Source organism: Ornithodoros turicata, chromosome 7 (genome assembly GCF_037126465.1).
Source record: "Ornithodoros turicata isolate Travis chromosome 7, ASM3712646v1, whole genome shotgun sequence".
Lineage (NCBI taxonomy): Eukaryota > Metazoa > Arthropoda > Arachnida > Ixodida > Argasidae > Ornithodoros > Ornithodoros turicata.
This window is the reverse complement of record NC_088207.1, coordinates 14,273,337-14,296,246: the sequence shown is the minus strand read 5'-3', so window position 1 is coordinate 14,296,246 and position 22,910 is coordinate 14,273,337. Positions and strand designations below refer to the sequence as shown.

At 45.7% G+C, this 22,910-nt stretch overlaps 1 protein-coding gene and 1 non-coding gene across 2 annotated transcripts; both read right to left on the bottom strand.

The window, feature by feature from the left end:
- Window positions 1-2,515: 2,515 nt before the first annotated feature.
- On the bottom strand, window positions 2,516-22,448 carry LOC135400481 (uncharacterized). The gene is made up of 10 exons (XM_064632312.1): window positions 22,428-22,448; window positions 22,178-22,236; window positions 20,561-20,629; window positions 14,422-14,549; window positions 13,343-13,391; window positions 11,660-11,811; window positions 7,886-7,959; window positions 6,574-6,722; window positions 3,704-3,764; window positions 2,516-2,604 (listed from the first exon to the last, which is right to left on the bottom strand). The coding sequence occupies exons 1-9, from the start codon at window positions 22,446-22,448 to the stop codon at window positions 3,752-3,754; spliced, it is 714 nt and encodes a 237-aa protein (XP_064488382.1). The 3' UTR covers window positions 2,516-2,604; window positions 3,704-3,751.
- On the bottom strand, window positions 14,742-14,813 carry Trnas-gga (transfer RNA serine (anticodon GGA)). Its single transcript has one exon. It is a non-coding gene; the product is annotated as a tRNA-Ser (tRNA).
- Window positions 22,449-22,910: the final 462 nt, after the last annotated feature.

Here is a 22,910-nt window from a genome sequence, read left to right as displayed (position 1 = left end):
CCGTCAACCGTTAGCTGGCCGTGTCAACACCAAGTGCGAAGTGCTTGAGAAAGTCAGCCCCTAGTATGGCACGGCCAACGCCAGCTACCATTAAAACAGCCACTGTAAGCATTGTCGAAGGCCGATATTGAGAGTGAGGCTTTGTTGCCAGCAGACGTAGAAACGCCACGCCAGAACGTAGAAAAGAGAGGGAACACATCTATCAGCATGGGTGGCAGCTGGAGACTTCCGCAGCTGCTAGCGTTCCACGCCGAAGTTTTCTGACCACGTACATGGGCGGGTGCAACGCTGGGCAGTAGAGGCAAACCGCACATGGCACCAGCAAGGACCGGGGGGAAGCTTCAGGATCTGTGTGAAGGAAGCGCCTCCGCCCAAGGATACGAGACCGGGAGCGTTGAAGAACAAGGCGGCAGGGGCGGGGCTACGTGGTGCTGTAGCTGATGCAACCATTGCAAAGAGGCACTCAATATCAGCCCGCATATGCGCAACTGAGTCTTGCAGAGAGGCTTCTGACAGGCGAGCGACAGGGGCAGGATGAGCGGGTGATGGGAACGGGAGGAACGGGGGGGGGGGGGGGGGGGGCAGACGATTGCAGGAGAGAACTGATGTTCTGAGGCTGGAACAACATAGAAGGGACAATCACATACAAGGCCTCAAGTTGCCTAGGAAATTAACGATGAAAGATGGAAGTCACTGAAAAGGTTAGCCAGCTGTAGGACTCGAACCGGCCAACCTTTTCAGTGACTTCCATCTTTCATCGTTGATTACGGGAGATACTTCCATGATGCTCTACGCAAGGGCTGCCAAATCTGGCAAGGGTAGGGTGGTGGCAGAAGCAAGAATCTTCTGGATGCTGTGGGGCAGACGTTGCAGGAACGACTCCTTGAGGAGGGCCGCGTCGAAGGTGGGAGCACACTCGCCCAGAAGGTTCTGCATATGGCGCAGGAGTTGACAGGGGCGGCTGTCGCCGAGTTCTTCAGCCGTGAGGGGATGTTGTAGATGCTTGCGCTCGGAGGCAGTGGTGCGCTGCCTTTAGCGCGTCGTAGGGGTCAAATTGAGGCAGCGCTGAGAGGAGGTAAATGAGCTGGACAGCCACGTGACGTAACTTCACCAGTTGCGAAGTGATCCCCGTGAGAGCAAACTGGCACTCAACTTACAGGAACCAAATGGCAGCGTTGCGGGTCCAAAACGAGGGCAGGCAGACGGCGTAGTGATGAAGTGTGGGTGACGCCACGTACCCGCCTGTAGTTTGAGTGGGCTGCTGCATTGTGCGCCTCAACGTCCGGGTCATCAAATATGTAGCTCAATGAGGCAGACAAAACGTCTTTGTTCGACGAGTGCCGATGAACTAACTGACTCTGAGAAACAGTCGTCGGCACACACGGAAGGTCACGCTCGCGATGCGCGCCATGATGATGCAGATGACTATGTCCTCGTCAAGCCACCGCTACGAACCCTCTCCGCGAACGTGACCGTGTCAAAGACGGCCTGAGGGAGTCGAAAAGTGACCCCGTTGTGATACAGAGAGGCATGACATTAGTGCTTCAGCTGCTCGATGTCGTACTGAATAAACCCTTCAAAGATCGTGTGCGCGAACGCTGCAACGAGTGGCTATTGCAGGACAACCCGAACATGCCGATTGGTCGACTACAGCAGCCGTCTCCCTCGAATGTGTGAGAGTGGATCGCAGCAGCATGGAGGGCGCTTCGCGACGATACAGTTGCAAAGAGCTTCAACAAGTGCAGCATTAGTAACACCTTAGACCGAACTGAGGACGACATGCTTTGGGCAAGTGGTGGTGAACAGCCGTCATCCAACTCGGACGTTGAGTGAAAGTGGAATCAAGACGATCGTTTAGGTTTCGTTTTTTGAACAAATTTACAAAGGAGAGTGCCGATTTCCATTATATTGATTGAAGTAGTTTTGAATATTCTTGAGTTTCAAATCACAGCCTTTTTGCCTCGTTTTATTTCTTTGGCTCTTCAAAGGGGGGGTGGATGGACTTATACGCGGAATCGACCTATAGTCCGGTTTTTACGGTAACTGTCAAATGAAATTTCAGCTGCGATTTTGTGTACTACTGCTCAAGCACTGAAATGCAAATGGCGTGCGGCATCCAAAAAGCCAGGGGCAGGGTTGGGACAGGATATTGCCACGAATCATCTTCGAGAAACTTCCCGGGCAGGCAAGAAGCTTCCAGACACATCGCCTGCTCTCTGGCAAACACACGTGCTGTTTCTAGACTTTTCGGCGCAACGCTTTAATGCTTGTGCGCTCCAGGCTGGAGCATTCATTCTTTGGACTCAGTTCTGTTCAGAGAGCTATCATTCTTGTGCTTTTGCTACCAAGTAGCTTAATAAACCGTTTGCTGTTTATTGGATGTCTCGCCGGCCCATTTCGCTTCGTGACAATATCTTATGGTTTTTTATGGGTCACAGGGTAGCAGAGTTTGGGAAGCACTGCTGTACAGGTTTAGCCGAAAGGTGCTCACATAATGAAAAATGCACTTACGTCCCATAGCCGGAGGTTCCTCGTCGTAAAAAGTTTTTTCACTTAAAACACGGAGATTCCTCCAACGCTGCTCGAGTACATCCGCCAATCGTCCTGCACACAGGTGTACACAGAGTGCTGCCATTACGTATGGTACATTTACGAAAACACAAAGGAACATGTTTGTGTGACACAGCAAGAGCAACCTCTGCAGCATCCCCCAAGATACGGGGTCTCGAACACGTGGCCTGACGGCTTTTGACAATCGACCGAAGGAATCTGGCACCTAAAAAATTTAGGGGACAATAACGAACAAACATTTCGTTGGAACGAGCCAGAACCATTGTGTTTTCGAGCTTTTTGTTTTTTTAAAGTCTGGAGCGATAAAGCTTTATTTCAGAAACCGAAAATAGGAATTTTTTTATATTTTTTTGGCATCTACCTGAGCTGCACATAAATCTGTCGTAAGGTGTTGTCAATTGACGAATCTGTGTGCGTTGGCAGGCATGTACATGCCGTGCACACTGGCTTTGATGTGTCCAAAGCCCATTTTATCGATGCATCACGAGCAAAGAAAAACCTCTCCCTACCGCCAAAACCGAAAAAAGGAAAACATGAAAAAGTTCTGTTAGGGTCAGCACTTTTGCTAGACAGGGGTATTCTCAAAATTGTTTGAGGGATTGGCTAAAACCAGTCTACCAATGCCAGGACACTCCCAAAACGTAAGAATGCTCAGTTTACCACTTGTTGTATTCATCAGGCAGTGGACACATAGCCTCACAGCACTGAAATTGACAGGAAATATCGGAAACCTGGACGCGGGAAGAGGATGCGCAGTTTGCCCGGCAGAACAGAAAGATAAATCTCATTGTAGACGGTTGAGACGTCATGAAATTTTTCTAAGCCTCAGGCATGCAGGCATATTTTGTAAACAACTCGAAAAATGCGAAGAGAACAGCGATTCCTTTTTTTTCTTGCTACCTACAGTAGTGGAAGTTTGGTATCTTGAAATAAAGTTCAATTTCATTAAATCTGTGTACTTTGTTTAAATGAAACTTCTGGTAAATAGAACAATATTTCCATTCCCTTGGAGTTCCGTTTAAGAGGAGTCCACCGTACATTTCCATGGAACTAAAGGAGATGCAATGTGCCTGATAGGGTGGGAGCATCCCAGGCAAAGTTGATAAGACATCGAAAACGCAAAAGCACTTACGTCCTGGCCTCCTGAAGAGACTTTCTGCCGGGACTGCTGAAGCAGGAGCTAAAGTTGGAACCTGTGAACATAAACAAATTGCAGTTAATAAATGTCACGAAAAGTTTCAATTTTCACTGTCAATAGGAGGAAATATGCCATTTCAGTTAGCACTTAAAGAATCAGAAACAGACATGCAACTGTCAAGATTAAGGCGTAGTACCATTTTTGATAAATATAGCTCATCGCACCTTGTAGTTATAGTACAAGCAGACACAAAAAACTGAATTGAACTGAAACGCGCACCAAGGTATTGAAGAACCATAATTTCTGGCTAATAACTCACACTGCAGATAACTTAAACAACACAGAAAATTACACTTTTAAAATTAATATGTCGCAGATAATACGCACTGGCATACAACAGGCAAGACCTCTGTCAGTCCTCAGGAAACAACGAAAATCACGTCGAGATGAATCATTGCACAGTAATCATTTGTGGCTTTACATCGCAACGACACCAGTTTAATGTGCGCCAAAATTTCAACACACTGTATGAAACGTCCATTGTGGAAGGCTGCGCGTGTCTAGCGTCAATGGGAAGCAGAATGACAAGTCTTGTTGATAGAGTCTGTATGTATATAGTACACGCTTCATGGAGTGTGAAGCACTGAAGACAAGTCTCAATATCTCAGTGTAGTCTCCCGTATATGGTTTAGGATATACCATACTCACTCGCACATGGGACGCGTTTGTGTAGTGGACGCACCCCCAACTTGAGCACCATGTACAGTCCAAGCTTTTCGGGTTAAATGTATTTCCCGGATTTGGGTGTTACTTTAAAATCTGTAATTTGGGGTTAAATTGGGTGCTAGTGATACATTCCGGTGCCTATCGGGTTATTCTTTTCCCTCTCTGTTCAGTTAATGCGTGTATATTATCCGACATTTATAGCAACATCGTTAACATGTTGTTACATCAAATGTGCTTCGTATAGCATATTGTTGCACTGAAATCCCATGCAAAACGCTGCAAAATTTTGAGCAAAATAAGAGATTTCCCAGAAAACCGAGGCCCTTAACAATATGTCACTAGCTTTCATTTGTATAGCAGCCTAGAGCGATGAACTGACATGATGAGTGAGGCTTATGCTACGCATACGAGACATATTTTGGAGCAGTTCGGAAGATTATTGCAGGTTCCTATCAGGATGGCACAGGAGATCTCGTTTGGCACAAAATGGCACATTCGGTGCAGCAGCGCAATCACTGGATTATACAGAAAGTAAATGTTACAAGGGACAAACCTCATCTTCATCCTGAATGCGAGCTTCCGTAACAGCTCTACGCCTGTCTTCGTGTGGAATAGTGATGACACGATCTAAAATGACGACACGCCTAGGTCGGCGACGTCGCACGGGCGGAGACACGGGGACACCCTCCTCTCTTTCCGAAGGTCTTGCAAGTGGAGAAGGACGCCTCTCATCAACTGGCGGCCGCTCTTCTACAACAGGTGACACAACATCCCGTGGAAGCAGCGAAGGAGAAGCTGCTACTGGAGGTTCTTCTGCCGCGGGCTGTAAAACCTCTCCATCTTGTGCCTGGGGAACTGGAGCTGCTGGAGTGGGGATTTGGGCTGGAGTGACGTCTTCACGCTCTCGTTCAAGGACGGGTGCCTTCGGCGAAGGTGGTCTAATCGCAGGAGTCGAAGCAATTGAATAGACATAGCAGCAATTAAAGTAGCACAGAAGTCATTTTTAACACCCAGTTCTCTCCTATAAAACTGTTAAGTAGGCCAGTAAGATGCACCATGCGAAGTAATTTACACCACAGAGTCATAGTTATCGCAGAAATTGAATTTAAAATACGCCGCAAAAAGCGACCGTGCGCAACGGTGGTGAAGAGCAGTATCAGCCTGTGATCTGCCTGGAACCTCACGCTGATGCTATAAGGAGAACGCTCGCTGATTGGCCTAGAGAAATGTTGTCTGCTACTCCGCAGTCGTCTGCTACTCCGCTGTTCGGGGTTCTGATAAAGCCTTTCTCCTTGCTCGATAATGCTTCGGCCGCTCCTTCTATCCCCAATTCTCCGGGAGAACTGGCAAAACAGGTTTATGGCGGCAAAGGGACAAGGCGCTGACCCCCACTGACCAGCAAACCAGAACGAGTTCTCCTTATACCGTCATCGGTGACGTGGCGTCATACCTCCTCATCCTCGTTATAGCTGGAGTGGCGAGTTAAGGGTGAACGCACGGAGCTACGTTTATGTTAGTTTTTTTCTGGGAAACAAATTGCTCACATCAAAACCTTTCGCACTACTCAGTATAATGACACACACACTTTCATCGGATGTCTGAATCTGAAATTTTTTTGGATGGCCCTCCGTACTCCTTTAAATGAACACACACAAGTTACTCGTCATGAGACTCGGGGTAAGCCACTCAGTCGAGCTACACGCGCAGCGGCATGAGTTAACCAAGCTGAAGGCCCCACACAAATGTTCAGAGTATGCTGAAGAGATCACCTGAGGCTGCATCTGTGCTAGCAACTAGATGGTGCATGACAGAACTGTACCATGGTTTTGCTTATTGCTTGCAATCGAAGGGGGACTTTAACTGAGGCCACAGCTGTGTACCTTATTCACCTGATTCTAACGCACCACATTTTTTAAAGAAAAATTTGGCCCAAAACTGTATGTGTGTTAGAATCGAATGCAGGCGATCTACGCGACCCACCCCTCACTCTTCCAAAATGTGTAGTACCCATACCTCTTGCTGACGTCTCCCCTTATGTATTGGGTGCATAAGAGACAAAGGGCTGGAGCTCTAGTGCTCCGGGGGGATACGGGTGAAAATACTACAAAACGAGCGTGACAAGGCATAGGTGGACACACCGAGACATCCTCACTGGTGATAGCAGGGACCCTTGTCTTCGAGAGTCGAGCACCGACACATCCCTGATCATCTCTAAAGGTGGGCTCTTCTGAAGAGTGACCCTTTCCAGCTCCACTTCCAAGTCCATTGGCGTAGTTACATCCTCAAACTGCATAAAAAGTGACACCTAAACGACATGGTAGCACTTTTTCTTTTTTTTTTTTTGTATGAGCCATGCCACATCTGTGCTAGAAAGGGCTTGGAATCCTGTTGTAACAAGAACATATGAACTTACAAGTAGGGTTCAGAGTTTTTGGCATTTGTCGAAGAACACCAGCCAAATTTGCCTGTTCCGAAAAACTCTGAATTATACTCTCGCATATGGTGTTACAATGCCGGCACCTGACTGCACTATTCTTCCTCTGGGGAATCACATTTTCATTTTTGCCTCTCCCGTTTTCCAGGTGGAATACGGGGAATACTGCCCTGTGGAACTGCTAGCCTCTAGTTCAGGGAAGAACGTTCCCCTGTAACACACTTATCAATGGGTCAAGGGTTGGAGTACACGTGGAACACTCCAACAGAGGAAAGGAAATTATATGCATTCTCAATGTCCTCGTACTAAGCTGCTCTCCTTACATAGCCCCTCCCTAATGATTTAGAACTGGCGATTTTTCTGCATCTATTTTGGGCGCAAATGTTTTAAAATTCCAAGCATATCCCAATTTCACGAAACATATATATGCAGAAAAGCACACGCCAAATCTCCCAGGAATTACTGCTGAAAACACAGAACCCTACTTAGAAGAAACATATTCCTTCCGTATGAGAAGCAACAGAAAAAAAACACAGAAGGAGAGACACAGAGAGAGAGAGAGAGAGAGAGAGATTTAAAATTCCAAGAATATCCCAATTTGACAAAACATATAAATGTAGAAAAACACACGCCAAATCTCCCAGGAATTACTGCTGAAAACCCAGGAACTGTTGTGGTGTACGCAACACACGGGTACACCAAAGACATGGTTGAGAGGATGGTTGCGAGAGAGAGAGAGAGAGAGAGAGGGGGGGGGGGGGAGGGAGGGAGAGGGAGCGAGAGAGAGAGTGTGTGTGTGTTTCCTACTGCTCTTCATACTCAATGAATATGCTGCCTACAAGTTTGTTACACCAGCTTGCTTGCTTGCTTGCTACTCCAGTGTTCAAAATTATGTAACTTTTGTACACGTATACCAACAGCTGCTCCCCGATAATAACTTCTGACTGACGGGGGTCACTCATTGTGGTGGCAGAGAAGGAGCTAACTCCTCTTCACACACGCAAACTACAGCTCACCTCCACTGCTGCTTCTTGTACAGGGAGTGAAGGCTCTAGCATTGTCACTTGCGCTCGGTCCACAGTGATGTGATCTAGAGGACAAAAATGATCCTGTATGTACGCAAAAGATGAGCAATTCTAAACGTGACTGAGTAGTGAAGGGAGAGGAGCGACCCCCACAGAAATATCCATCCTTAAGAACAACAGTGGAGATGTATTGATTTTCCACAGCTACAGATCCACATTAGACTTCCAAATGGTACCAATGGGCTGTTGTCTCAGATATTACTTAGCCTGTTTAGACTTCATCCTGCTATGGCGTATGTCCCTGCGTCAGGACGATGTTGAGTCTCCAAGGGAAATGCTCGCTAGCAAGCGCATCACCCATTGTTAGGGCCTGACTTTTTAGGGTTAAACCCGTATCCGCCCGATATTTACCCCCCGAACGAAATCTGTAAAATTCGGGTTTAACCCGAATCTACCCGAAAACATCCGGGTCGCGTGGCACACTCATAAGCGTGCATTAAAATAAAGTTTGATAACATTGCTAAACATTAGCTCCATGTTAAGACAAATTTTTATTAAACAAATAAAAATCACCCGAATGCACCCGAATTCCTGACGACAGAATATGCCGTAACGGGATTTAACCCGAATACACCCGAATTTTTGAATGAAAAATATCACCCGATTTTTACCCCCCGAATTTGGCCAAAAATAAAACCCGAAAAAGTCAGGCCCTACCCATTGTCTGAAAATGGTTAACACAGGAATGGAGTGCGGACGCAGTCGTCGACAATAATAGCGCGGCGTTGGGGTTGAACAGGTACACGTTGGCGAGCCAAAGGTTGAGTGCGACATTATGCTATATTTGCTAATTGGTAAATTGGAATTTGGACATCAATTTCGTAAACTAGAACCGGGTGAGCTGCTATTCTTTTAAACGTGAAATCGTTTACTAAGCAATAATTTTGAAGATGCAATACCAGCTTTCTTAATTAGGGCATAATTTTACGATAGCGTTGGTACCGTGCCTGCATCGTTCGGATTTTTGCGCAAGTGCAACAAGGCAACGGAATATATTGGAAATGAGATCTTATACAGGATGTTTCAGTTAAATCCCTGGGCTAAATAATTCGCATACCAGTGCACCAATCGAAGAACTTCATTGTTTACAAGTATCTGTCCTATACCACCTACAAGCTTCACACTGTGTGAATCAGCAGGAGGCTCTCATTATTCAAATAAAAATTTAAATTAGTTTCATGAAAAACATAACTTCCAAAGCAGGGTGCAGTCAGCATTAAAATGGGTACTATGGCTCTTGAGACCTCCAGTGGACACCAGAGCGGATCATTTGTTGCAGTAATTAATTGGTTTCAGTTCACGTATTTTTGTTGCAGTTAGTCGCAGTGAAGCACAAAAGGACGCTCTTCCAGTCCCTCATGCACCAGTGAATTATGTGCTCTTGAGCTTACTTTGCAACGGGCAGTGCTGAAGCAAAAGTAAGAGTGTCGGATTGGCTTTGCCAGTCCCTCACCCTGCTGATCTGACTGATATGCGCCCTTTCTCTGTCATGATCGCACTGTCACGGTCGAAACATAGTTAATCACATAGTACCTTGATATCACATGGTTTCCTCATTTTCTTCAGCACTCCCTGTTGCGAAGTGAGCTCAAGGACACGTAATTCATTGACGGTTAGGGGGTAGAAGACTGTCCTTTTGCGCTTCAACGTAAGCAGCCGTGACAAAAATATGTAAACTGAAACCAATTAATTACTGCAACAACTGACCCGTTCGGTGGCAAAATTTTCTCTAAAATGTGTCTACTGAAGGTACCAAAAGAGGTAGTATTCATTTTAATGCCGAGGGTGCCCTGCTTCAGAAGCTATGTTTTTCACGAAAGCCATTTGAATTTTTATTGAAATAATGAGCACCTCCCATTCATATGGTGCACAGCTTGTAGGTGGTATCAGACAGATAGTTGTAAAAAAAAAAAAAAAGAAAGTTATTCGATGTACTCGTCCGCGAATTATTTAGCCTGGGGATTTAACTGAAACACCCTGTATGTCAAAATTGCTGGTACAGTATGGCAAGTTTTACTAGATCGGGAGGTGATCAGATGATACTGAATCTGGTGACATCATGTTGCTGATCTTTGATTTGACAGCTTCCTGTATTGTTCTAAAAAAATGCGTACAATCTGTGCTCCTGCTGTCAGTGGACACAGTCGGAAGCACCATGCTGTCTCTCACAAACTGCACCCTGCTTCCGTGTCCTCCCCTCCTCAAACGGGCACTTCCGAGCGAGCGTTTCCCTTGGAGACGCAACGTCATGCTTAGCTAAGCTGTATGTCATGGCACAGCGTTGTCCCTGCACGCCAGGCAACAATCTAGACAATAGCCACATCAAATCATACACAGAAAGTGCACCCTGAGAAATATATGCGACATATACATATGAGCATTCACAAAATGCTCAGTGGTCCTTTCACACCTGTTAGGATGTTCAGATAGCACTTATGCAAGCTCGAATAGCGCATCTGATGAATGACAGATTGGTAATCCAACAGTTCAGGGTATTCAGTAATTTCTAATAAAATTAGCTGCAGTCTATAATATGTGCAAAAACGTGTGCATTATGTTTTTCCTCAAACACTTTTACTTAAAGGGACGGTCTCGTACCCACTGCCCCTCTCATAAAGTGTATCATTCGATTGCCCTTTGTTGAAAATGGAATACCGCAAATTTAACCGACAAAGCACGTCACGGTTATTAAATAACCTAATTAAATTGATAAAGATTGCAGAGCATGTCGCGGTCTGTGTTGGCAACAACCCGAACTGCTACGTCGTCCTGCGGGAAAGTCTGTGATAGGATACAGAAGTAGTCTGCTTTTGCGCGCGCAGTGCACCTGCGTGAGCAGACGACTTTCAGAAGTGACTGGGGACTGCGGCAACTCTCGTGCATTTTCTTTGAGTTCTCGGGCGAAAAACGCACATTCTAAGAAGTGGCCCACATGGTGGTTTAGACCAACTATGCTAACCTTTAGAGACAAGCTAAAAGTCTCATAACAACCCCACTCACAATCACATATCTGAAGTCGCAGCCATCTGTGTGCGCGGTCGCATTACAGCTCCGACCAAAAATATATTACGGGCGCTGCAGTTACACATCCCGTTGCACACTGATCATGTTTCGAAATGAAGTGTCGCTGACGACATACATGGAGAAGGAGTGCATGTTTATTTAAAAAATGCATTAAATACTCGGGGAAAGAAAACACGTGACTTAGCTTCTGCGTATCCGATTATGCGCCACATTATCGGAGACCCCGCAGTCAATGCACGGGCTACATTCTCCGCTCGCGGAGATATATGTCTGAGTGTCCCCATTTCGAGAGCGAGGGGATTATTCAACCAGGGTCCTTCTGCAGGTTCCAATTGCCATGGCAACGGCCAGCGCATGTTCCGTCGTCTGCTATTACGGCACGTTTAGACAAATTCCTCGAAAACAACTTGGTTATTCTGAATGAAACTTTGACGGTTGTATGTGTACAGTACTTGTGAAGATAGTTGTGGCAAAGTTTCGGAATCGCCCCGGCTATACGAAACCGTCCCTTTAAAAGATTTTGTTAAAAAATTTCTACACCAATCTCACATAAATATGGCTGGTCGTTAATGAGGTAAACAAAACCTCTATCATTTGCAGGAAAGATGGCGCGCTAAGCTCAACGAGAAAATACGGAAGTTAGTTGCGCAGAAACTGTAGCAAGGTGAGGGTATAACTTACCTTCTCGGACATCTCCCACTCGCACCGGAGAGGTTGCGACCATCCAGCTCCAATTATTCGTGATTGCCTGTCGTCCCATGTCTTCCTCCTCATCGGGTTCAATGTCATGCTTAGTTGGTAGGCTTCTCTTAGAAACCCTGGTGCTCGTGAACCTAGATTTTCGGGAATTTCGCTGTCAACATCGCCAATAAAGCTTGCGCCAGGTCTAGCGGATGACAATAGTTGTATTTCTGGCTTGTGGGTTGTCACAAATATTGGCATGAATCAGCACGCTCCTCCACGAAAGAGCGCGCCTGAACTTGTCATACTGTGGAACCTTGTCTCAAAGCATCTAAGCCTCGTCATCACACTACAGCTATGCATTAATATACAGGGTTCGCCAAGATAAACTTCGGGGTTTGTAACGAAGATAAAACAAATAAGAACAGTGTCGGGAAGCTAAAGTAGATGTTAGAGGACGTATTATGTCCCAAAATTTTATGTCGATACTGCTACTTGGTCCGTTCCTCTGCGGATAAATCGTGAAAATTAGAAAACCACCGCTGCCTAGTCGGCTATACCTGTGTTTCAGCTCCTTTCAGTCAGATGGCGAAACGGTCGAACGTGGCCTTCGACGACATCGAAATCTGAACAAGTGGAACTGAACGCAGAATCATACTCTGCAACACCGCATTCGACCGTTCCGCCATCTGGCAGAAAGAAGCTGAAACACAGGTATAGATGTTTAGGCAGCGGCGATTTTTTCAAATTTCACGATTTATCCGCAGAGAAACAGACCAAGCGGCACTATCGACATAAAATTTTGGGGCATAATACATCTTCTAACATCTACTTTGGCTTCCGACGCTGTTCTAATTTGTTTTATCTTCGTTACAAACCCCGAAGTTTATCTTGGCGAACCCTGTCGAACTACACAGTGCGTCACTTACCGTGTATTCACACGAATGACATTCCTCGCAGAAGCGGAAGACGCAAAAAACATCATAGCCTTCTGAGTGCAAGCGCACAACGTCCAGTGTTCACCTACACTGCTAACCGTGGGGAATATCCTGCGACACAGTCACAAGATATTCTGTAGCAGACGACAGGAAAAACGCTGACAGTGTCGTCTGCCAAGTGCACAGTATGCCACTTCGGATATTCCGCACCGTGTGAATGCTCGCGTAACACAGGACGGAACTTCCTCTCTCAGTGCTTTTGCCTTTTATCCCACTAGAATCTTCCATGAGGATGTCTCTCGTGGGAATACACAGTTAGAGGAGCAGACATTTAACGTGACTCGAAACCCTGTCTCGTCTGTCAAGCTGTCAACCAGGACAGCAAAATATTTTCACTGTGCAATGAAGTTCACAAATACAGCCTGAAAAAGCAGCTGTAGACGGTCTGCAGGATTTCTCTCTTACACTTAGAATTATGCTCCTCCGTTTTGTACTCTTTTGTAAATTGTGCAGTTGCCAATTCTGATGGGTCTACATGTTTTTCTACATTGTCACAATTGCTCAGTTAACTGCAGCTCATCACGCAATAAGAAAGAGCAAAATATTGCGATCGTCCAAAAATAGATTTCTGCCGAATTTTCTCCGTCGTCCCTTTCGTTTTCTTGACGCAAGGTTTCACTTGCCCCGTGGTATGTCGCTCCTCGTTATGTCAAGTAACGCGAGAGCATAGGAATGGCTGACTTACAGAACATCAACAGGACCTGATTTTGGTCGCACTGCACTTTTGAATGCATCTGTGGAAAGGACGTGCAATGGATTATGCCCCTAATAACGAAAATGTACTATGCTTCCTTGAGGAAACGTCAAAAATTGAGCGAAATCTTGACAATAATCTCAGGGTTAAAACCCAGGCGAGTTGGAGGTACATTCTAAAATTGATAAAAACACTGTGCGACAACTCCTCGGTGTAATGTTGTAAAAGTCAAAGTGTAGGGTGTGGCGCCACTGTATCGCTTTGGAAATCTTCACATGCATGTCTACATAAAGGACTCTCTGCAATTTCTTGCTGAAACTGTAAAAGTTGGAAATAAAATATTCTCATGAACGGCTTTCTCATGAACGTTTCTACTGCCGCATTACGATTTCGCTTGCGTTTTGATCCCACATTTATTACATCTTGTACGTAGCGCCACCTCGTTACATTATCTTACAACAGAGCGTGCCACTGCAAAGAGTGTACTTGGAAATGACTTTGCTAGGGACAAAGTTCCCTAGAAATGGGCGGAGCGTGTCGCGTGGACTCCACCCAAGAGCTCGTGACGTGCAAGTAATGCACGCATTAGTGTCATCGAGAATAGCTCCCCTGTTCCTCTGCCTCCTTTTTACAATCGGTTAAGATGGAGCAAGGGCGAGCACACTACGAGGCCGCGTTTATGCGGAAAGTCATTGACCTTACCGAAGAAAATGGAAATCATGGCGACAAGAGCTCTTTCACTAAATGTTGCGTTACGAAAGCGCTTAACGACACGGAGGACGACATGCCGTGATACAAAGTAAGCGGTCACTCTGTGATGATGACTGTCTGTAATAAATAGGCACTTTCCTTGCTGTTATTAACTTATCCCTTGTGTTTACAGTGTATTTTTGCACCCTCAAGGATGATGCACGTTAGATTCGGACTATTTTGCATTTCGGTAGGCACACGTTACTATCGGGGGCGCATTAGATTCGGGTAAATACGGTAGTCGGAGAAGCGAATACATTTTTTCTACTACAACAGCTCGTCCAGCGTCTAACGCGCAAAAGAATCATCTAAAAGCTCACCCAAACAGCGTTCAGCCTTTGCTTTGTACAGCCAACACAGCCCACAGAGCAGATTCGACGAGAGACGTAGGGATAGGCGATACCACTGCAGTTCGCCAGATCCCTGGACCAGATGAGTGACAGTGATGCTACGGGACAGAAGCATAATAAATAGTAGTATACGAGATACAAATGAATACAGCTTACATCACAATCAAAGAAATCTTTAAACGACGTAAACAACGAGATTTGGCCGAGGCAGACCACACTTAGGGACGACACAAACATGTAAGCCTCATACGCCCAGAAATCAACGAATGCAACAACTCAGGGAAAAGAGGCGCTGAAGCCAGGAATCGAACCTGGGTCTTTTGATTTCCGGTCAGATATGCTAACCGCTACACCACACCAGCACGCAGTTTCCCTTGAGCCATTGAGTGCCTCAAGTAGTGCATTTGAGTAACATTAAAGGGACGGTCTCGTACAGATCAAGCGATTCCGAAACTTAGCTGAAATTATATTCAAGAGTGCTACAGAAACACAGTCGCGAAGTTTCAACCAGAACAACGAAGTGGTTTTCGAGAAAATTGAAGGAATATGCCGTGACAGCAGACGACGGAAGTCGCAGCTGGATTCAACTCCCTCTCATGCAACGTCACATGTGACGTGGTTATGGTATTTATGGTGGCAGGTCGCCCATTGGGCGACCGAAGCGCAATGCACAATACAGTCGGAGGCGTATGCGCTTTCCGCTTGGAAGTTGTCACGCGCGACGTCGTAATGTTTGATAGCAAATTTAGCAATAGTGACAGGTTCCTGTCACTAAGCGGTGAAGATGAGCTCATCGGCGCCGATCGATTGAAGAACGGGGACGTCGATGAACCTATACCTACTGACCCTTTGCCACAACATGGTTAGCCAGTGAAAGTAGTGGATGATCCGGAATCGATTGACGGGTAAGATTCATCCATAAAAGTGCACTTTTTTGCGTATATATGTTCCGCCTGATCGTGACACCATTGTAAATTGTACAAACATTGCAGGTGTGTGTGTGTAGCCACTGCTCACCAATACCAAAATGTGTTGTGCGCACAATCCGGAACCTGTTTCGATACGTCACGTACACATGGTGTTGGATTCTCCAGAAAGATGTTGTAAGGTTTGTTTTTGTTGCACATCTTTTTATTTGCATATAAAAATGTGTGTTTCATGGTACGTTATGCAAAATTTCAGACTTGGGCCAGGGTGTCGAACCGAAACGTTTTTCGTTCAGGTTTTCGTTCCGGTTACATCATAAACGATCCGGTACCGGTTCTGCTCCGGAGCAAAAAAATAACGGTTCATAACGGTTTTTAACCGGTTCCGCTTCTGCTGGGAATATTCATCCCCACAAAAAAAAAAATCAATGTTACAAAATGTAAACCCGTTTATTCCGCATACATTGTACTTAATATTAACAGACAGCTGTGAAATTGGTAGCTCCTGGTTCCTGTAGGTTACTGTCTGTTCAAATGGGCTTTCTCCTTTCTTGAAGCACATGCTACAAACGGACTTGTTTGTCGTGATGTCATACGTAAAGTACTTTCTTGCTGGATTGGAGCGATCGCGTCCCACCCGAATGTCTGTTGCTACTGTCTAGCCAGCAAGCACCACCGCACGAGTACGACGCAAATCGAGGAACACCTTCACTCACAAACGCGCTCGACGGCTCCGTTTCATTTTCTCCGTGTCCTGTCCACAAAAAAGTTGCCACTTGCACGGGCTTGCCCTCGCGTATACGTAAATGTATTCAACTTAGCTGCTCTCCAACAAGGGACGCGTTGCGCGACACTACCGATAAAGAAGCCGTTATGCAGTCCCCTTGGGTCGCTGTTTAGTTGAGGAGAGTTTGGGGGGATCAAATTAAAACGAATACTACGGCACATCGCTAGAGAATCACATGTACCTCTAAGTCTGTGTGCGTGCGTGAACGATAAACCATTACAAAGGGAGCCTAAGGGTCATAGTATACAGACATACATTCCACCGTAACCGTAACCCTCGTATAGTATCCATGACATGACTTCAGAGCACACGACGTCTGTTTCATTCGCCTATCCGTAGTCCAAACCGGCGAAGTTTTTTCTTGGACCGAAAACCGTTAAATATATATTTCGGTTTCCCTCCTGAGCGAAAAAAACTTATACGGTTTCGATTCCGTTCCGGTTCGCACCAAAATAGCGGTTTTTTTCGGTTTTCGGTTCCGGTTCGCTCCGACACCCTGACTTGGGCATTTCGTCACAACTTGGATAGACTGCTGAAGGAAGCTGCTCTCTTTATCCATTCCCGCAAGCGGCAGGAGGTTGTCAATGTGATAAGTTCATGTCATTACACCTGGAGCAAATGACAAAATCAAGGATAAGCTGATCTACGTCAACGTCTTCAATTACCCCTGGCCTATCTGCACATCCCACATATCTGCATGAAAGACCATGCTCCTGCATCGAATAAGCCCTTATCATCACTGATGGTTATAATATTTCATATCAAAAATACCTAGACGTGCATTACGAATGTGCAAGATGGAACAGCCTTATTTTTGCTAATGTTATGGCAGTGTGTTCATAACTGTTCAACTGTTTAAACATCAAAATTACCTAGACGTCCATGACAAATTTGAAAGACGGAACAGCGGTTTGCAACTTCATGTTGTCTGCCTTATTGTTGCTCATGTTACACTGGTGTGTTCATGAGCCCATATACTGGCTCAGATTTTGATTCGATATCAGGAGTTGCACACTAACATGTCCAGCACGTTGAATATGAAAGACGTGGAAATGTTTAAGAAATATAAAAAACACCTAGACATGCACGACAAATTTGTAAGATGGGACAGCGGTTTGCAACTTGTCGACATCTCGTCAGTCCTATTTTTGCTCATATTACACCGGTGTGTTCATGAGCTCGTGCTGGCTCAGATTTTGATTCGATATCAGGGGTTGCACACTAACATGTCCAGCACGTTGAATATGAAAGATGTGGAAATGTCTAAAAACTATAAAAAACACCTAGACGTGCACGACAAATTTGTAAGATGGAACAGCGGTTTGCAACTTGTCGACATCTCGTCAGTCCTATTTTTGCTCATATTACACCGGTGTGTTCATGAGCCCATGCTGACTCAGATGTTGATTCGCTGTCAGCAGTTGCAAGCTATCTTATTCCAGCACGTTGATTATAAAGCAAACAAATTGTATACACCCGGGTTACGTTTCCACCACTTCCATACGGAATATTCTTTTCGCAGGTAAGACCAACTAGAAGTGCTCAAAATACCGAACGATACGAGACAAGTTAGTAAATAAGCGTCAACTGCCTTAGGTGGAGTCATCCACGTAAACTCTCGCTCGAAATGAAGATGCGAGACGTATTGACATTGTTGTTCAGCCACATTTTACAATACGCGTCTTTCGTTTGACCAGACCAAATGTAGCAAATTTATTGCAGTTGCTGTGATCCTCGAGCACCTTTTGGAAGTCGTCTGCTCTCACCGCTGCAAAAAGGTGCGAGAGCAGACGATTTATTCATCCAATAAGCGGTCTGCCATCGTAGCGGATATCGCTGTTGCCAACAGAAATCGCGACGTGCTGGCGCTGTTCTTATCAACTTAATTTGTTTATTTAATAACCGTGACGATTCTGGACGAGCGAATTCACAGTATTACCACGATCCCTTGATAGCTTCCTGGTCACGCAGCTTCTCCGTAACTCTATGGGGAAGGTTTGCCCAGGGACCGGAGCGCCCGCGGGTGGCGCTGCCATCGGAACGCGGGAGAGAGACGCCTGCGTCTCCCATTGCAGTACACGTTTTTCAGTTGTTGTCGCGTTATAACCGTGTGCTAGTAGCATGCCAGAGAATGCTGTGTTACCAAATGTCGCTCTGGGTATTCGGGGGGTGGCAAGGGGGTGTACATGTTCGCTTTTCCTGCGAATTCTGACAAGCGTAGGAAGTGGTAACGTGCCATCCATCGCATTGATGGTGGGCAGTTCAGTTTTGACTCTCCACACACACGTGTCTGCGAGGAGCACTTTGACCACAGCGATGTCGTATGGCACGACGAACTCGTCATCAACGGCGATAAAGTGCTGCACAAGCGTGGAAAGTCAAAGCTTCGAAAAGATGCAGTGCCGCGCATACTCGACGGCTGCCATCGTATCTGAGCACGCCGAAACTGCGAAGCCGTTCTGTCAGACAACGATGCCCGGGAAACAACCCCGTAAAAAGAAGGCGTCTGCCGTAGACACCAACAACGAACTCAGTGCTTTTATGGATAGAATCTGAAAGAAAATTGCTCATGGAACTGGGGCTTCTGAGCTGATTTGGCTCCCAGGGATGTCAACATTTGTAATAATCGTGTAATCGCGGTCGAGCGATCGCGTCAAATACTAAGGCAGCGTTCACACGCAGCAGCTTTTCCCACCAACTCTGAGCAACTTTGGAGTTATTGGCAGTCGGCCGACACCGGCAACCACCAGCAACTCAAGTTGCTCGTCGCTCCTCGAACGAACACTTGAAAAGTTGCTCGCGTGCTGGCCAATCAGCGAGAGGAGTACTGTGAGTGTCACGTTGCTCCCGAGGGCGTGGATTCACTGGTTCAAATGCACGTGCAGCTCAGAAATAACTTGCTTCTTTTGTTTTGTTTTTATGAACGTCACGAAAATATGTCAGTCGCCATTCTAGAAGGTAATAATGATCTATTCGCGCAAAAAAAAAGAGACTGTAATTTGACAAACGGTTAATAAGGAAAAGACTCCACCAGTTGGATTCGAACCCACACTCTCCGGTTGCCGTAAGGTTGCTTGTGGGTGAAGCTGCCGAGTTGCTACATGTGAACGCGCCCTCTAAGCGGTCGTGTGACTGTCTGCGATTAACTGTAGTAAGTCCTTTACACGCTAAATAAAGTACGCATCATTAAAGTATTTTAGCATGGCAGGATAAAAAGGCCGCTCGAGATTGATTCACGGAAGCATGTCGGATACATGGCGGTTCCTCTCAGTCTCGTAAAAGAAATGAGGTCTAGACGATAGATGACTAAAACAAGAGATGAACGACCAGGGCACAGCGGTTAAATTTCGTGACATGTCTGTCAGTCGGGATCTTTTTAGACGCTATACTTTTGTCTTCATCAGCTTCGTGGCAACAATTGAGAGTAACTCATCTGGTACCTCGTGAAAGGACTGGTGTGATTGGGATCGGCCGATCGCGTCAATTAGTACGCCGTCATGGGCGCAGCAACTAACTGTTAACTGTAAAATGTACTGTACCCGCTAAGTAAAGTACAGATCACCTTACCACCGTGCCCTATGCACATCGCTAGAATCTCCGATTGAGGGTTTGAAGATAGGAGACTCGCGACAATACACCCGTGCCACTCGAAGTGGTCGGCAGCAGCTTTACACATAAAATAATGCCGAACAGAAAACGATTATTCGATTATAGTTGCTGTAACGTAGCAGAAAACCATTGCAACAAATAATTTTCTCGTAGGATGTCCGGAAAAGCGCAAAAACAACACTGCATGTGCCGTTCCCATGACTGGCCCGAGCGGGAGATTCTACCGCATTCCGATGGAGGCGCCACCACGCGGCTCTCGTTGTCCCTAGGCCAACTTTTTGACGGAGCTGCATGACCAGAAAGCTATCAAGGGACTGTGGTATTACGTTTTCAGCAATGAGGAATCGAATGGTACGCTTTGTGGATGGGCCAGGGTGTACGAGACCGTCCCTTTAAGTAAAGTAATACAATGTTACAATACATGCTTGTACAATACATGCATTGTACCGCGGCAAATGATTTCAATGTACAATACAATGCATGTGAATGTCGCATGTAAGTGGGTAATCATCAAATGGGTAAAATCGTGGTGCATGTAAATGTACAATACAATGCATGTACAATACAATGTAGCAGGTATTCATAAAGTAACTTTGAGTGTGTGAGCTGTTGCATTCAAAGAAATCTTGTTCTCTCAGGACCAGTGACCATTTCGCTGCTGTTTCACTGCGGAAACACTCTTATGTATCATATTTAGTATTTCTACAGCGTCAAATTGGGCCACAATTTTTCTACCCAAAACACCAGATTAAGTGAGTACAGCCAAAAAAGATACTTGCGGACTTACGTCAGTGTTTTTATGTCGGCTTCCAGTATTTCTTTGAGAGTGATACTGTTTGGACAACAGGCAGCTGCCCTAGAGAAGTAGCAAAATGAATTATTACTTGGAGCCTACTGACCCGGGCATGTATGATAAATTGGCTATGACAGCATCTCAAGCTCAGCCCAGAGAGGCCAGTGAAACTGATTTTTCCGATAACGGTAGCATTGGAATCTCGCTGCTGATATCAGCAGAACCTGTTGCAGCAAGCTGGTGTCGCGATCACTAACTAGTGGAGCCCCCATAGTACCGAATTGCAAAGACTGAGGGAGCTTTGGGACTTTCGCACTCTCTTCTGTCTACACGCACTTTGCATTCACTATAAGCTGGCGTCTCCCACATGTATTGTCTGTTTCCATCCTGCTGTCAACCAATAAAGCCAATATTCAACAGAAGCATGGAAAAGGAAGTTGAACAGTTTCTGAGGTGACCGTTTTCTTCCACCACTTCTTACATCAACTAGACTGAGAACTGAGCGCAGTCGACAGTTTGCACATCTTGAAATGACGGCTTTCGCGGGTATTCTTTCTACCATTTTATTTTGTGATGGAATGGGGAAAATCCAACATGCACTTTCTGTTCCTGAAAAAAAAAATAAAAAAAATAAAAAATATGACATAAGGTCTTGGCAATTTCGAGTTGAATTTCAAAAATGCAATTTCTTGCGATTGAGAATTGATCATAGTGTTCCTATGTCATGGCAAAAGATTGTGGAAAATAAACACCGTTGACCCCCATAATTTTCGGGCAAGATTTTTTTTGTACAATTTTGCAATATGTCCGACATTAAGACATCCTGTATAGTGCTTACATTCGCTTAATAAACACCTCGGTTGTCTCATGGACGGTGACAGTACGGATTAGTTTTCACGACAATAAGGCCCCTGGCTTTGTGCCCATCATGTAACAAGTAGTGCATGTGACCTCAAGTACAGTCCTTGAAGGATTCAGGTACATTAATAATTAAAGGGAAAAAATAAACCTTCAAGAATTTATCACAGAATGTACATGCAGCTATTCTATGGAATATTTCACACAATGTTCGAAGCTGGTTATTCCCATTAGATGAACCTGCAAAAGCAGAGTGTCCTGCCTATCCAAATTCCACAGTTTTTCCTGCCATTTCCTGCACTGGTTGGTTCGCATGTACTGCACGATAGTTTTCTGTCAATTTTTAATTCCCATCGAATTGGGATCAGCAATACTGTTTGCTATGGATTAGATATTCAAGCATCATCTTTGCGCAAAACATAACTTGAACAGGTTTCACCGCAAGCTCACTAGTTATCATGAGCATCCCCAGGTTTTTTTCCAGGGGGGGTTCAGCGCTTCCAGGGGGGGGGGGGGGGGGGGCAAGCGTGCAACCCCCTTCCCTGCCACCTCTTTTTCAGGAGGCGGACGTTGCGGAATGTCTGGGTGTTCCGAGGTTCCCATTACAACATCTGAGAATAACCATTACGACCTATATGACTAGAGCGCACTATTTTCACAAGCTATGTACCTTGGATCTCGAGCAAGCGGGGGGGGGGGGGGCACGGCCCCCTTGCCCCCCTCTCGGTACGCCCATGCTATAGTTATGCTTACCATACCAAACCTAGCCTGCCATCCCGTTTTCGGAGAAGCTCCTGAGCGTAGAACATTTCCTGCAATGAGAAATGTGTTCCAGACTGACGTGAAACACGATAATGAGTAAGGAACCTAAAAGTAACGATATGACTGAATAAATGCATACCTCAAATCTGTATTGCAGAGCGCTTAGATAAGAGTAATAACCGATCTAACAGTCACGTGTCTATTCAAATTGGTTAGCGGAACTTGTCACTAACTTACTCACCACGAACACTGTTACCAACATATCACCTCTAACTGGCTTGCACGTGACGTCACACCATAGCTTTACCAGTGCTTTTTCCCTCTTTCTGGTGGTCTGGCGCACCCCGCCTATACGCGTGCTTCTTTCCCCTCTTTCTGGAGGGCCGGTGCAAGCCATCTATATAGTTGGTTCACATTTCATGTCCATTTCAAGCACGTTTTAAATTACGACAGTTGGGTACACGATTTTGATCCGAAACCCGAAACCTCATAAAAGTTTGGTTTCAACTGAAGACGCTCACTTACGTACATTTCCGGAGCTTGTATACCAATTAAACTTGAACTGAAACTAATTTCAACTCACCTTGGTACAAAAAACGGCGAATGGATATAACAGTGCGCCTAGCTTGCCCAGAAACCACCTCCTAGAATCTCGTGCTCGTCGCTTCTAACTTTCAAACACTTTCACGCTTTCACCCACTTTCACCCTTCATCTTTTCGTATC